This window comes from Trachypithecus francoisi, unplaced genomic scaffold, assembly GCF_009764315.1.
Source record: "Trachypithecus francoisi isolate TF-2019V2 unplaced genomic scaffold, Tfra_2.0 Lachesis_group11, whole genome shotgun sequence".
Classification (NCBI taxonomy): Eukaryota; Metazoa; Chordata; class Mammalia; order Primates; family Cercopithecidae; genus Trachypithecus; species Trachypithecus francoisi.
The window spans coordinates 77,389,000-77,404,464 of record NW_022681456.1 but is presented as its reverse complement, the minus strand read 5'-3'; the positions used below and the strand labels follow the sequence as shown (position 1 = coordinate 77,404,464).

At 46.7% G+C, this 15,465-nt stretch overlaps 1 protein-coding gene across 1 annotated transcript; it reads right to left on the bottom strand.

The window, feature by feature from the left end:
- Nucleotides 1-2,241: 2,241 nt before the first annotated feature.
- On the bottom strand, nt 2,242-9,060 carry LOC117089910 (retinol dehydrogenase 16-like). The gene is made up of 4 exons (XM_033221618.1): nt 7,902-9,060; nt 5,698-5,956; nt 3,628-3,791; nt 2,242-3,047 (listed from the first exon to the last, which is right to left on the bottom strand). Exons 1-4 carry the CDS (start codon nt 8,212-8,214, stop codon nt 2,830-2,832), a joined length of 954 nt encoding a protein of 317 aa, XP_033077509.1. The 5' UTR covers nt 8,215-9,060; the 3' UTR covers nt 2,242-2,829.
- Nucleotides 9,061-15,465: the final 6,405 nt, after the last annotated feature.

The following is a 15,465-nucleotide window of genomic DNA, read 5'->3' as shown; positions in this document are numbered from 1 at the left end:
GCCTATGAGGGCAGTCCTTATGGCCTAGACTTCCTTTTCAAGTTTACTTGGAGACACAGAGCATGGTAGCTCTTGGTGGCAAGGTTTGCAGGCACTCGAGTCAGGTCTGCTGTGATCAGAGATTCCCCTGTGGCACTAGGCCTCACCTATGAGTTACAGCTCTTATGGTCTAGACTGCCATTTAAGTTTATTTGGAGACATGGAGTGTTGTAGCCCTTGGTATTGAGGTTTGCTGGCACTCAAGTCAGGACTGCTGGGATCGGTGATTCCCCTGTGGCTAGGGCTGGTTTAAATGCTCCCTCCATGCATGGGCACCAGTTGAGTCTGGTCTGGTTTTTCTTTCTGCTCTGACAGGATAGCACTGAGTTCAGTGCCTCACAATTGCTGTGTTCTCCCTCCCACAGCATCCAGAGACACTCTCAGCACCATGCCTCCACTGCCAGGGTTTGGAGAGCAGTACTGTCTGTGATTCACAACTGGTTTTTTTTCTATCTCTTCAGTGCCTCTTTCTGCAATATGAGGTTGAAACCAGGTTAAAGAGTTTTCACCTGATTGTTGGTTCTTATGAACATGTTTTTTGATGCAGAGATAGTTGTTAACTTGGTATCCTGGTGTGAGGTGGGGAAGAGAGAATGATCCGTGAAGCCTTCTACTTCACCATTTATCTCCAACAGCTCCTCACTGTGTGTGTTTTGTTTGTGTGTCTGTTCGTTGTTTTTTGTTTTGTTTTGTTTTGTTTTTTGAGATGGGGTCTCACTCTATCAACCAGGTTGGAGTGCAGTGGCACAATCTCAGCTCACTGCAAGCTTTGTCTCCCAGGCTCAAGCGATCCACCTACCTCAGCCTCCCAAGTAGCTGTACCACAGGCATACACCAACACACTCAGCTAATTTTTTGTATTTTTAATAGAGATCAGGTTTCCCCATGTTGCCCAGGCTGGTCCCTAACTCCTGAGCTCAGGTGATCCACCCCCCTCAGCCTACAAAGTGCTAGGTTTATGGGCATGAATCACTGTGCCAGGTTTCATTGCATGTTTTAAATTCAGTGGCCCAGCAACATCTGACCTCAATCTCTGTTTCTACAATAAACACTGGTTTGTTAAACAACATGGGGCTTCCTAGAGGCCCCATGTCCTAGACTTTTACCCTGAAGAAAGAAAAATGAGAAACCTGGGGTGTTACCTCATCTACCATTTGTGCTGAGTCCAGGAATCTGCACCCCTTTCCCCTAATGCTTTCTGTGTTGAGTCCACACTTGCGACATCATCAGAAAACTGAAGACACTGAGGATGAGGACCAGGTCATTCAAGGGAGTTTCTGTCCAGCACACAGCAGGGGCTCAACAAAGGAAAGGAAAATATGAAAGATGAGTCCGGCAGTGACTCTCACTCCCTGTCACTGGAGGAGTGGGTGTGATGGGACATGGTGGGGGACCTGAGGGATGGCACAGGGAAAGTGCAATGACTTTGAAGTGAGGGTCAGTCACTAAGGGCCACAGAGAGGCCACAGGTGAGGGGAGGAGGCTTCAGTTGCCCCAGGGAGGGGATCTGGGGCCTGTCTTTCAATATGGCTGTTGAGGTCACCTTGCTGGCTTGTCCTTGGATCTATTTCTGTTACCCAAGTCTACTCCAGGACCCTTGGAAAGAAAACAATTGCCCCTCACCTTGGTGGCAAGAAGGGACGGGAGAGGAGAGGGATAGTCCAATTTCTCTCTTCAAATCCATTCTCAGACCATGCCTCTCATCCCCTGATACTCAGAAAGGCACACACCTCTTCCTCCCACTGCTCCCCAAGGCCACCCAAATCTAGGGAAAGGGCATCTTCAGGAGTGAAAGTGTAAAAACTCTTACCCACTTGTGTAAGTCACTCCATTCCTCACTCCCAGCAGCTTGGGGGTTCCCATCCTCATTTCCCTCTTTCCCCTTTCTTTGCCTCTAAGATCAGACTTCCCCGTTGGGATCTTGTTCTCCTTCTAGCAGAGAATTCCAATATTAGGAGGAGATCTAATCCTGCTCACTCTTTTCTGCCTTTGACTTATAGTCCTAGAGATGCTGACAGCGACCTGGTTTTCTGGATGGAGTGATTCTGGGTACTGAGCAAAGGAGGGAACCCAGACTAAGAGAGGGATTGCAATCTCATGTGTCTGGTATCCAAGTGTAACTTCACAAGAACATTCAAATCACTGCACATGGGTGAAACTATCAAGTTTTTCAACATCAAAACAATCAAAGGAAGTGCATGCTTTCAAGACAAATCAAAAACTGATTTATTTGTCCTTTGCACAGATCCCTACTGAGGACACCACCTTCCAGCCACTGCTGCTGGGATGACTCGTGAGGTCTATGGGGCAATGTAATGGTTGTGCTACCGTTCCCAACACCACGTATACAGGGATCTTCAGAGAAGGGGTCCCCTCACGTCTCCCAAGCCATTTCCACCCCATGGCCCAGACTGGCCCAGAATTAACACACAGCCTGATAAGGAAGCAGGAGGTAATAGCATGGGCTGAGGCTCCTTCCACCTGCTCACACCCACCCCAGTTGTTAACACAAGAGGCTTGGACCCTTGAGTGGCCACCTAAGGTGACAATGCACCCAGGAGCACTATTTGGTTCCTGTTTCTCAGCTGCTTAACTTGAAACTTTCCTACCAACATCTTCAGAGAGCAGAATTATCTCCCAGAAGAATCATGGCCAGGAGGTAATGAAGGAGGTGAGATCGGTGTCCTACTGACCTGACAGCGTCCTCCCTCTACTTTATTTCTCTCCCAAGGATACATCACCCTCATAGCACACCCCAAATCCATGCAACCATGCACCTGATCCTTGGCTTCATAGAGCCTTGGCCGGGCTTGGAGAACCCCAGTAGATAATGGCATCCACCAGGAAGGTGGGCATGTAGCTCATGGGGAGGTAGAGAAGCTTGGCATCCCAGCCAGCTGAGTAGCGAGTGCGGGGGTGGCAGGCAATCAGCGCATGCTCCATGCAGTTGGTCACCAAGGAGAGATCCTGTGTGCACTTCTGTTCCAATTGTTCAGCTGATTTCTTACCTGTTAAGAATGAGAAATGATCCATGTGTATTTCCACCTGTAACCGCTCCTGCTTTGGATTCAACTTAGAGTGGAAAGGGTCTAAGAACTCATGCCACCCCACAACCCCCAGTCAAGCATTGCCTCAAATCTCTTTTATCCAAATTCCCTGAGTTGGAGCCCATCCATGGGAAAGTAACAAGTGTTCCACACTAAGTCATGTCTGTCTCTCTTCGGGAATATCTGGACTACATAAATGATGGTCTCCTCCCACAGAAGTCTCAGCACATGTAAATCAGCTCTCTCTAATGCCAGCTTGTTATCAGTTACCAATGTCTTCCCTTTCTGGCTTCACTTTGCTCCTCAATAATGATATTGAGTTCAGATAGACACTGGTCCCAAGTTCTGAGAAGCCTGGATACTTGCTTTTCATGACCAGTTGACCACACAGTACCCATCATGGAAATGGGGCTAAATGTCTCCACTTTGTGGGTAAGGAAGAGCCTGGAGATCAAACTCTAATGCTCTTCAGACACCAATGGTAGACCAGGGATTCCACATGAGGGTTTGCTTCTCTCCCCACCCTCCACTGCTTACTCACAGGATGCAACAAACTTCTCGCCGTAGATCTGCTTGACCTCTGGACTGGACCGGTCCCAAATCTCCAGGAGGCTCTTTAAGAATCTCTCTTTACTGGTCACAGCAGTCTTGAAATAGCCAGGCTCAATCATAGCCACCTTCACCCCAAAGTAGGAGAGTTCCCTCCTGCAAGAAAGAGAAGCAGAGGGGAAAGACTTCAGGGGTCATGGAAGGTAAAACACAAACAATAAAAGTAAAACTATGACAGCACAATATATGAGGACAATGGGTGAGATAGAAAGCTTGGAATATTTAATTTCCAGCAATCAAGGGATCATAATAATGAAAGAATCATTGCCTCTGTATGGGGTTTCCATATTTTACACACATGAGCTTACTAGCCCTAAATCCTACCAATTCCAAAGCAAGGCAGCACCTTAGTGCTGTCTCCTCCTATGTCCCTCACATCCAATGGATCACCAGAATTCCCACATTTTGCCTCCTCTCCAGTCTTCAGTTCCCTCCATCCTTTTCCTGCCCCAGGAATCTCCCTGGCCTCTGAGCTGGGTGATAGCAACTCTCCTCTAAGAAGCATCTGTCTTCAGTCTGGCTCCCCACTTTCAGCCACTGGGCTTCCTGCAGTTGGTGGGTGTCCAGAAACTGATTAGACCAAGGAACAAACCACTTTTTTGGGGGGTTTCACTCCCAACAGCATAAAGCACAGCCCCTGTCCAGGACTCACATGCCATCAAGGAGCCCACCCATGCCCACCTGCCCAGCATCCCCCACCAGGTCTGGCCTTGACCTTCACCACAAGAGGACTCTGCAGTACATGCAGGTAGCTAATGCTCACCCTGGGCCTGGGCTGATCGCATTCCTTCATCCAGGATCCCTTCACAGCCTTCCTTACCAGGATGCCAGGTGGAGTTCTCAATCCCCAGCTCGAGTTCTCAATCTCCAGCTCAGACAGAATCTCCAAGACTCTTCCCAACTCAGTTGGGTACCATGGCCAGCAAGGTTGACTTGATCACCAACCTTATAAGCGTTGGCAGTTGATTCTAGATCTCTTGTACCTCTCTCAGGTATCAAGATTTAGTTCACAGACAAAACCTTATTGTTGATTAAGGATGGATTTTTTTGTCACTTAGACAAGGGCCTAAAGCATCTGCTGTGTGGACTCAGATGCTCTACCCATTGTCAAAGGGGCTCTGGACATGAATTCTGCTGGGAAAGGCCATCTTCTGCATGCTGTCTTTGGGTTTCAGAGAGCCACGAAGGAATGGCCTCAGGGCTTGAAGCATTTCTCTCCCTAGAGAGGAAGAGCCCCAAAGCCAGGCACCCATCTCCTGGTGTGGAAGTATCTTTCCCTTTTTCTGACTCAGTGAGTGCTCTTGCATCTGCATGAGCATGTGTGGCTCTGCGGCACTAAGGCATGCCCCAGCTTTACAAGTATTTCAGATTCCAGGGAGGAGGGGTCGGGGGCCATTTACTACAGCAAGAGAGGGGTGTGAGCAAGCCACATGCCCATTGTCAGCTGCCGGGAAAGCCTCCCTGGCCAGGGGACCAACACACACTGTTGTAGCTGATCTTTCTCTGCTCCTTCTGTAGGGTGCAAAGCATTCTTCCATCCAGTGCTGACTGCCTGGTCTGCCTTTGTGGCTCCAATACCAAGGTGCAATGGGAAGAAGTGTTTAGGGTCCTTCCCTGGGATTAGTCATTGATACACAGTATTCCCCTGTCCTTGGCTTGGGAACCTCAGTACTGTGTTCCTCTTGGCAGGATCAGAAGCCAAAGATCCAGGTCCAATTCTGCCTCTGGCTGTTTCTGACCAAGAGATCCATCCAAGGAAGAGGTATCATTCAAGAAACTCTCTGACCTGAGGCCCCTCCTGCCACCCAGCACTCAGGAAGGTGCTTCCCAGTGAATGGCCAGCTCAATCCAGAAAGAGGAAGACAAGAGTGTCACACAAGAAGACAGAGAGGGATCTCATGAAAGGGTCTTACAGGCTGGGATTCAAGGAACTCCCTGGAAAAGACTTCCCCACAAAGACAGGAGCAGGAAGACTAGGGCGGGCCTCGTCCCAGAACCATACCTGAGAGAGTCGGAGAAGGCTTCCACGCCATACTTGGAGATGCAATAGCCTCCACCAAAAAGTGACACCCGGCCACAGATACTGGAGACGTTGACCACACGGCCCTTGGCCTTCCTCACTAAGGGCAGCAGGCTCAGAGTCACGTCGATCACCCCCAACAAGTTCACGTCCAATATGGTCACAAAGTCCTGCTTGGTCAGCAACTCATTGGGGGCCACAGGCAAGGAGATGCCAGCATTATTCACCAGGCCCCAGAGTCCTGGGACAGTGGGAAGATGAGACAGCATCACTGTGTTGTGCCTGTGCAGGTGGACAGTTAGGGTGCAACTCACATCCCAATAAAGTGAAGGCAGAATGACAGGTGTGGGATGGGGAGGAGGGTAAAACAAGCACCACAGTATCTGCAGGGGTTGGGTCTGGACATTCAGCAGTTAGTGGGCCACGGAACCCAGTTCTTTTTCCATTTACTCTTCAGGGCCCAGCTCACTGCCTGAAAGACAATAAGCTATTATCCCTATTTAAGGATTGCATGAAATCATGTTAAAGAACTATTGTCCATGTCTGGAAACATGAAGACCAATGTTTGGTTAGTTAAACATGAATGTTGCTGACATTATAGACATTCACCTGCATTTTCAGGTATGCTAACACCTTGTATAGTGAGTGTTTCGCAATCATCTGTTGATGGAATAAGAGACATGAGAGAGGGAGAGTGAGGGAGAGAGGGAAGACAGAAAAAGACAGACCTGAAGTCCTAGGCTTAGGGGAACTTAGAGAATATCCTGTGTTTGACCTCAGGGCACTGGTCTTGAAACATCCTGCATCAATATCCAGTAACATTTTTATAGAAAGCACTGGGGAATTCCAATGCACAGGCTTTGGGAAGAAAGCAAGGTTGCATCACCCCTCTCAGTACACAGACTCCACCCTCTGCCCCAGAAAATGTCACCCTCTCCTCATACTGCATCAGAAGCCCACTCTTCATCCTTCCCTTTGGTCCCAAGTTCACTCAGCTCTGGGAAAATCTCTCTGGAAGATGCAAATACACAATCCCCAAGACTTCAAGTCAATAGAGCTTTCAACCCATAGAACCAGGGGGCAGGTGCACAGGGTCCCTTGAGTCCGGGCAGGGGGTGGCAGTTGTTGATCTGGAAGGGTTAGCCTAGGCATATGAATCCATCCCCTGCTCAATAACAGGCCCTGCCCTGATGCAAATGCAGATTCCTCCACCCAGACATCTCACACTTATAGAGATGCTGGCCAATAAAAGTCCACCAAGACGACATTTATGACGATAAAAAGCTATCATATCCAACCACTCAGTATGGTTTACATAGGTAGGCTATTGGAATGATACAGTATTCTAAATAATTACATACAATTTTATAAAAATGATCATTATGGTGTAAAAATGTTTATCTTCTCCAGAGAATCTAAGGTGACTGAAACTAAGAACAAAATATAAAATCCTAAATATGTATAATTGTAAAAAGGACTTATGTATGGATGACAATTTCAGGGAAACTTTTGTTTTCATCTTTATTCTTTTCATTATTTTCAACAAAGATCATATTCTGCATTTATTGTTACATAAAATAAATCCATGTTTCTTTCTTCCCCTGTAATAAGACAGATGAATTAGTGTAGTGAAAAGAAGAAAGAAAGAAAAAGTAACACCTCACTAGTTCTGCTTTCCTTAAGCAGTCTTTATGCTGATACCCTCCTCTGAAGATGGAGATGGTCGTAGCTCTTGGTGGATGCTGATAGGCCCTAGCAAGAACAAGGTAAAGTGCTGGGAACACAAGCTCAGCTCCAGCACAGCTACAGCCTCTGTGCACCCTTGTAGCCCCATGCTCCCTTCTCAACCATGCTCCAGCAAGTCTCCAGATCTCTAACTCAGGCTCTCAGCATCAAACAATCCATGATTTCTGCTTAGACAGGAGAGAGAGGATAGAGAGGAATTCTGGAGAGAAAAATCTCATCAGGGCAAACTCTCCCCAAGACTATACACCTCCAATGTCGGGATAGGTTAAAGATTGGAAAGAGATGGGGCTCAGGCCAGCCTGATTAGTGAGAAATACTAGAAAGCTACTGTTACTTCAACCTGGAAAGACACTGTAGAAATCTTCCCAGGGAGCAGACAGGAGGTGGTCCCTTCAAACAGAGGGAAGACACAGACAGACTTGAGAAATCTGGGTGGTTACCTCTGTCCCCCACGCGTTCCTTCACCCATTGGGCGGCTGCAGCAACACTCTCTGTCTTGGTGACATCCAGGGTCACCGTCTCCAGCCTGTCTGAAGTCTGGTCCCTCAGCTGCTCGGCTCCTTTCTCCGTCAGACACGCAGCCAGCACCCGCAAGCCTCGTGCGTCCAGCTGTCTGGCCAGCAGTTTCCCGAAGCCAGAGTCACAGCCCGTGATGAACACATACCTATCTCTCAGGTGGCTCAGCACCTGCCTCTCCCGGTGCCAGTGCAGAAGGTAGTACAAGCCCACGAAGACTGCCAGGTAGAGCCACATGGCTTTGCAGAGGACAGACACAGACAGGCTGTGGGGGAACCCAGAGTCTGGCCTCTGTTGACACAGGAGGATTTAAGAACACAGAGGGCGGTGGTAGGCAGGGAAACCCTCAGGCATTTTGGTCAGAGTCCTCACTTTCCTCCTTGATGACTGTCTTTCTGCAACATATTTATTCTGGCCCCACCTCTCTGCTCTTTGAACTGCTTCTGCAGTATTCATGCACACCTTTGCACACCCCAAGTCCTGCCCAGTAGGAAGATATTATCACTTGGCAATGTGTCCTTAGTCTCCTGATTTCTCTTGCCTTGCTGTGCCCACTACATGCATGCTGTGCCCATGAAGGAGCACACACATATATTCACACAGGAACACACACAGAGCCCACACAGGCTCACACACAGCTGCCCACACACACTCTCCATGGAAAACACACCCCTCTGCTCCAAGTACAGGGGTCAAAACTATCTTTACAAATCTCCTATTCCTACAACCCTGGTCCGTGACCTTCTGAACATAGAAAGACCTTATGGGGTAGCTACACATGGTTTCCAGGCAGATTAGATGGAAATCCCTCTCTGAGCCTGAGTGTCCTCATCCTGCTCAGCACCCTAGAATATCAATCACTCCTCAGAAAACTAGGGCATGGTCAGGCTCTTTAGGAGGAGAAGGAGTAGACAAAGGGTGGGCAGGAACAGGTTCCCTCCTGTTATAGCAGTTTTTTGGGGCAGAAAGATTGCAGGATCCTATGGGGGTGTCCAACCTCAGATGTAAAGAAAGCAGGCAGAAGATGGGCAAATAGGAACAGCTCCAGTCTGCAGCTCCCAGTGTGATCAATGCAGAAGATGGGAGATTTCTGCATTTCCAACTGAGGTACCTGGTTCATCTCACTGGGACTGGTTGGACGGTGGGTGCAACCCACACAGGGCAAGCTTAAGCAGGGCAGGGCATTGCTTCACCCTGGAAGCCTAAGGGGTTGGGGGATTTCCCTTTCCTAGCCAAAGGAAGGCATGACGGACTGTACCTGGAAAAACAGGACACTCCTGCACAAATACTGTGATTTTCCAACTGTCCTAGCAAACGGCACACCAGAAGATTGTATCCCATGCCTGGCTCAGCATGTGCCACACCCATGGAGCCTTGCTCACTGCTAGTATGGCAGTCTGAGATTGATCTGTGAGGCAGCAGCCCTGCAGGAGGATAGTTGTCCACCTTGCTGAGGCTTGAGTAGGGAAACAAAGTAGCCAGGAAGCTTGAACTGGGTGGAGCCCACCACAGCACCACAAGGCTTGCTGCCTCTATAGACTCCACCTCTGGGGGAAGGGCATAGCTGAAAAAAAGGCAGTAGAAACGTCTACAGACTTAAACATCCCTGTCTGACAGCCTTCACAGCCTCCACAATCTCAATGGTGCCCCGGTCCCACTTCTCTCTTTCAAACTGTCTTTTCTCAATCCTTTGACTCTGCCAGACTTTGTCACCCCCATGACCTGGTGTTGGGTCTGGCAACCCCAACATTCCTGGCACCCAACGTGGGGCGACAAAGACTCTGGTGAAGGAACACCAGGGCATGTGGAAGCAAAGGACGCATCATCAAAGGACACCCAAAGACGTCTAAAAGAAGCTTGGCAGGAAAGCTCAGTGCTCAGAAGAACCAGAGTAACAATGGGACAAAGTGAAAGCAGACATTCTGCTTATTTAAATTTCTTAAAGCATTTTTTATGAAGATGGGGAGTGAAAGTTAGTACTCAGAATTTGTTATCACTCTTTAGTGCAGTAAAGCAGTTTTGCCCATGGTTCCGGAACAAGGGACTATGGAGTTAGATGAATGTGAGAGAATTGGCAGAGATTTTTAAAAAGCATATAAAGGGTAGAATAGTTCCTCCTGCTTCCAAGATGGCCAGATAGGAACAGCACCATTCTGCAGCTCCCAGTGTGAGTGATGCAGAAGACGGGTGATTTCTGCATTTCCAACTGAGGTACAGGGTTCATCTCTCTGGGACCAGTCAGACAGTGGGTGCAGCACATGGAGAAGAGCAGTGCATCACCTCACCCGGGAAACACAAGGGATCAGGGAATTCCCTTTCCTAGCAAAGGGAAACCGTGACAGACGGTACTTGGAATATCAGGACACTCCCACCCTAATACTGCAATTTTCCAACGGCCTTAGCAAACGGCACACCAGGAGATTATATCCCGCACCTGGCTCGGAGGGTCCCATGCCTATGAAGCCTTGCTCACTGCTAGCACTGCAGTCTGAGATCGAACTGCAAGGCAGCAGCAAGGCTGGGAGAGGGGTGTCCATGATTGCTGAGGTAAACAAAGTGACCAGGAATCTTGAACTGGGTGGAGCCCACCACAGCTCAAGGAGATCTGCCTGCCTCTATAGACTCCACTTCTGGGGGCAGGACATAGCTCAACAAAAGGCAGCAGAAACTTCTGCAGACTTAAACGTCCCCATCTGACAGCATGGAAGAGTGTAGTGGTTTTCCCAGCATGGATTTTGAGATCTGAGAATGGACAGACTGCCTCCTCAAATGGGTCCCTGACTCCCAAGTAGCCTAACTGGGAGACACTTCCCAGTAGGGGCTGACTGGCAACTCATACAGCTAGGTGCCCCTCTGAGACAAAGCTTCCAGAGGAAGGATCAGGCAGCAACATCTGCCGTTCTGCAATGTTTGCTATTCTACAGCCTCCGCTGGTGATACCCAGGAAAACAGGGTCTGGAGTGTACCTCCAGCAAACTCCAACAGACCTGCAGCTGAGGGTCCTAACTGTTACAAGGAAAACTAACAAACAGAAAGGACATCCATACCAAAATCCCGTCTGTACACAACCATCATCAAAGACCAAAGGTAGATAAAACCACAAAGATGGGGAGAAACCGGAGCAGAAAAGTTGAAAATTCTAAAAGTCAGAGCACCTCTTCTCCTCCAAAGGAACGCAGCTCCTCACCAGCAATGGAACAAAGCTGGATGGAGAATGACTTTGACAAGTTGAGAGAAGAAGATTTCAGACGATCAGTAATTACAAACTTCTCCCAGCTAAAGAAGGATGTTCAAACCCATCACAAAGAAGCTAAAAACCTTGAAAAAGGATTAGATGAATGGCTAACTAGAATAAACAGTGTAGAGAAGTCCTTAAATGACCTGATGGAGCTGAAAACCATGACACGAGAACTACGGGATGCATGCACAAGCTTCAGTAGATGATTTGATCAAGTGGAAGAAAGGGTATCAGTGATAGAGATCAAATGAATGAAATGAAGTGAGCTGATGAGCTGAGGAACTAATGACTAATTGAATTTCTCCGATATAATCAGAATCAATTATTCCCATATGCACAGTGACAACTTTCAAACTTAGACTAGACTTTCCAAGTAATAAACCAACTCTTTAACCCCCAAAGGGACCTTTTTTGGTGACTTTCCAGGAAGCAAGCAGATGGAAATTGTGCTGCAGAGGTCTATGACAGCACTGCCTACTGTGGCAGGGGACAATTGTTGTACATTTGTAAGGGCACTGGCTGTGCTGGGTATGCCTTGGTTTGTTGAGGGGCTCAAGGCAGGCCACTCTTCCCATATCCCGAGACAGGTTGCCCATCTTTGCTAATTTTACGATGACACTGACTTGTCCAGTGATTGCCTTTTTCACAATGGAGGCATACACCAGGGCTTTTCTGTTGTTTGATGGTAGTAGCTCTTGCCTTTTGGCTTCCTTTTCTGCATTCCTTTTTTGTGTGTCCAAACTGCACACAATTGAAACAGGAGCCTGAGAAATGGGGCATAATCCAGCCTCATTTCTGGAGTTACCTCCAATACCATTGCAAGCCTTAATATATTCAGCTAAGTGAGCCTTCCCTCTCAGGGGTCTAATAGAAGTTTTACACTCTGCATTAGCCTTATTGTATGCAAGAATCTGTATAACAACATCTTGAGCTGCTTTTTCAGTTATGGCTTTATACACGCCTCTTGGAGCCGAGCAATAGACTCAATATATGGTTCTTTAGGTCCCTGTCAGACAGAACTGAAGGAAGGATATTTTCACCCTAAAACATTTATCCTTTCCCATGTTCATAAGCATACAGAGCGCAGCTGAGCAACAGCAACATCCTCCATTACTGCTTGATTTTCTAGTCAACCCCAATCAGGTCTGACTCCCATTAACTGTTCAAAGAAAACAGTCACAGGTGGTTGTGTTCGTGTATTTTCCCTTGCCTGAGTTTGAGCTTCATCAACCCACCAGGTTTTAAACTGAAAGTACTGAGATGGAGTGAGAACAGATTTTGTTAAAGTATCCCAATCATATGGTATTAATCTATTATCAAGAGAAACATTTTTTAATAAAGTTTGCACAAAAGGAGAGTTTGGCCCATATTGACTAATGGCTTGCTTGAATTCCTTTAACAGCTTAAAAGGAAAGGTAGTCCAATTAGCTATATTCTGTCCTCCCTGCTGGATTATAGTTATGGGAAATTCCCATGCTTCAAGGTCTCCCTTGGCTCTAGCCTGTTGAACAGAATTTTGTAAAGCACCACCAATTTCTCCAGGTTTTAATGTTACAACTACAGGAGCAGTAAGGTTTGTAGCTAATTCATCTTCTCGCCCATTAAGGGGAGAGAGAGGAGATGGTCTTTCACTTAATTCAGCAAGTGGTGTCGACGGGTTAGTAAAACACACTTTTTTCAGTTTCCCTTTCTTTTCTTTAATTTCCTCCGTTTTCTGTTCCTCACGTTCAGAATCTGAATTTAGTTCTTTACACTTGTCCTCCTCTTCCTCATCTGAATCTGCCTCATCATCTGTTTGAAATGGCTCAAGAGCTGCTTTTATTAGCACCCACATTGACCAAATCAAGACCGGAATTTTTGCTTCATCTTTATATGCTTTTTTTTTTTTTTCAAAAGAAGAAATCATGACGTTTTATTATAGAAAATATAGACATTACAGAAAATTATTTAAAAGGAAATAAGAATCACTTAAATGCAACTTCTGAGAGGTAATACTATTAACACCATGGCATGCAACACAACAATTTTTCTATGTGTATAATCATGTGATTTTTTAAGTGTTTGATACAGAATTAGAATCACACTTTTCAAACTGTTTTTTAGCCTGCTTTTCTCCTGTAATTATAAATGATTAACATTTCATTTGTCTTTATGCAACAGTTCATAGAGTGGACTCTGGATCTAGCCTATCTGAATTTGAATCTTGGCTCTGTCACTTACTGTGTGACCCTTGGTCATGTCCTTTACCTGAAATAGTTTCTGCAAATTCCTCATCTTTAACATGGGGATAATGATGGTTCTTTTCTATTTCCTAGGTGTCTCGGCTGGTTTGAGAAATAAAGGGAAAGAGCACAAGAGAGAGATATTTAAAGCTGTGTGTCCGGGGGAGACATCACATGTCGGCAGGATCTGTGATGTTCCCCAAGCTGTAAAACCAGCAAGTTTTTATTTGTGTAATTTATCCCAAGCTCTCATACACACCTTTGTTACTTGTTCTGTGGTAAAAGCATCAAAGTTCAATTGGGCATAAGTATCAGAGGAACTATCAGAGCCTGTGAGCTGAGCTTGAGTAATTAGAATGCCATTAGTCCAATTTAGTTGAACCTGCAAACCAGCCTCTTCTGACCACCAAGTACGAAATTATAAATGCTGAGATGGGGTCAGAGCAGCTTTTGCCAAAAGGTCCCAGTCTAAAGGAAGTAAAGTGACCACTGTACAAAGAGTTTGTAATACCAGTTTAACATAAGGAGAAGTAGGGCCATACTGAGTACAAGCATCCTTAAATTCTTTTAAAAAGGTAAGATTAAGAGGTACATAACGCATTTGTACCCCTTGGAAGTTAGGTGGGTCTAGTGCAACCAGATAAGTCCACGCGTCTAATCCACTTGTTTCTCTGTTTTGGCATAATAGGTGTTGCATTGAAGTTTCAAGAGTAGGCATCTGAGATGGAGTTGGCATAGAAGTGACAGGAAAAGCATGCATAGATCAGGGAAACTGAGGCTGAGAGGGTTGACTGGAATGAGAGTGTGAGAAAGGGGGATTGGGGGAGCAGAAGGAGCACAAGTATACTGGTGATTACTGGCATTCATGTGTGAAGAAGGATATGAAGCAGTAGTCTGAGTGGATGGCAATGTGACCAGCTGAGGACCTGAAATGACAGGAGGGTGAGGGGCTGAAGTGGAAGTGGGAGGGCCTGAAGAATTATAGGTAAATTGTAGCTTGGTTCTGGAGCCATTAGGTGACTCTGGAGGTTTGAAAAGAGAAGAATTAGCATATATATGGTCCTGGGCTGTGTGAGTTGGGGCTGCAGCTGCTGCAAGTACTGGCTCTTGGTGAAAAGAAATAAGATCAGCGGGTGACCATAATCCAAAGTCCCCAGAGTTAGACATTGAATTTTCAACATTTTCAAGTGGGAGAGGAGTAGCTGAAAGGAGAGGCTGATCAGATTACAAAGGCCATGTGGGAGAGGATGGTTGAGGAGGAGGTGGAGTGTTGTCAGTTCAGAAAGCTGGTAACTATAGGGAGTCACAGGATTGGTATGTCATCAAGATGGCTCGTACCAAGGCCTAGTCACCCCAAATGGTGACAGGAACATAATTCCCTGTGGAGACCAGTTCCCTGAATGTTTCAGCAACACGATCCCATACTTCTACATCTAAGGTTCCTTTTTCAAGAAACCAAGGACAGTATTGTTCCACTGTCCTGAATAGAGTGACCATATTTTCCATGGGCACTTGAACACCACCCTGTTTTAACATTTTAATATAGCAGAGATAACCATGATGTTTGGACTCTGCATGACCGATAGTTAACCCAGACCATATACAGACTACTCATCAGTCATCAGGGAGTCGAACACACGTTTCTGTGAACCAAGCTGATGTTGTTTCTCCACACCTCCCAAAGGGAATCAGGTTCCCACACGCACTTAGGAAAAAACAAAGACCATGTTGGCATGCCAGATATTGGGGGAACCCCACCCCCGATATTTATCATGGGTTCTTTTCTATTTCCTAGGTGTCTCAGCTGGTTTGAGAAATAAAGGCAAAGAGCACAAGAGAGAGAAATTTAAAGCTGGGTTTCCAGGGGAGACATCACATGTCAGCAGGATCCGTGATGTTCACCGAACCGTAAAACCAGCAAGTTTTTATCAGTGATTTTCAAAAGGGGAGGGAGTGCACGAATAGGGTGTGGGTCACAGAGATCACATACCTCACAAGGTAATAAAATATCACAAGGCAAATGGAGAC

Coding starts and splice junctions, on each gene's coding strand:
- LOC117089910 (XM_033221618.1), bottom strand. CDS start 8,214: ATGTGGCTCTACCTGGCAGTCTTCGTGGGCTTGTACTACCTTCTGCAC. Junction 3,792..5,697: donor GCCTTCTCCGACTCTCTCAG/GTATGGTTCTGG, acceptor TCTTTCTTGCAG/GAGGGAACTCTCCTACTTTG. Junction 3,048..3,627: donor CGAGAAGTTTGTTGCATCCT/GTGAGTAAGCAG, acceptor CATTCTTAACAG/GTAAGAAATCAGCTGAACAA.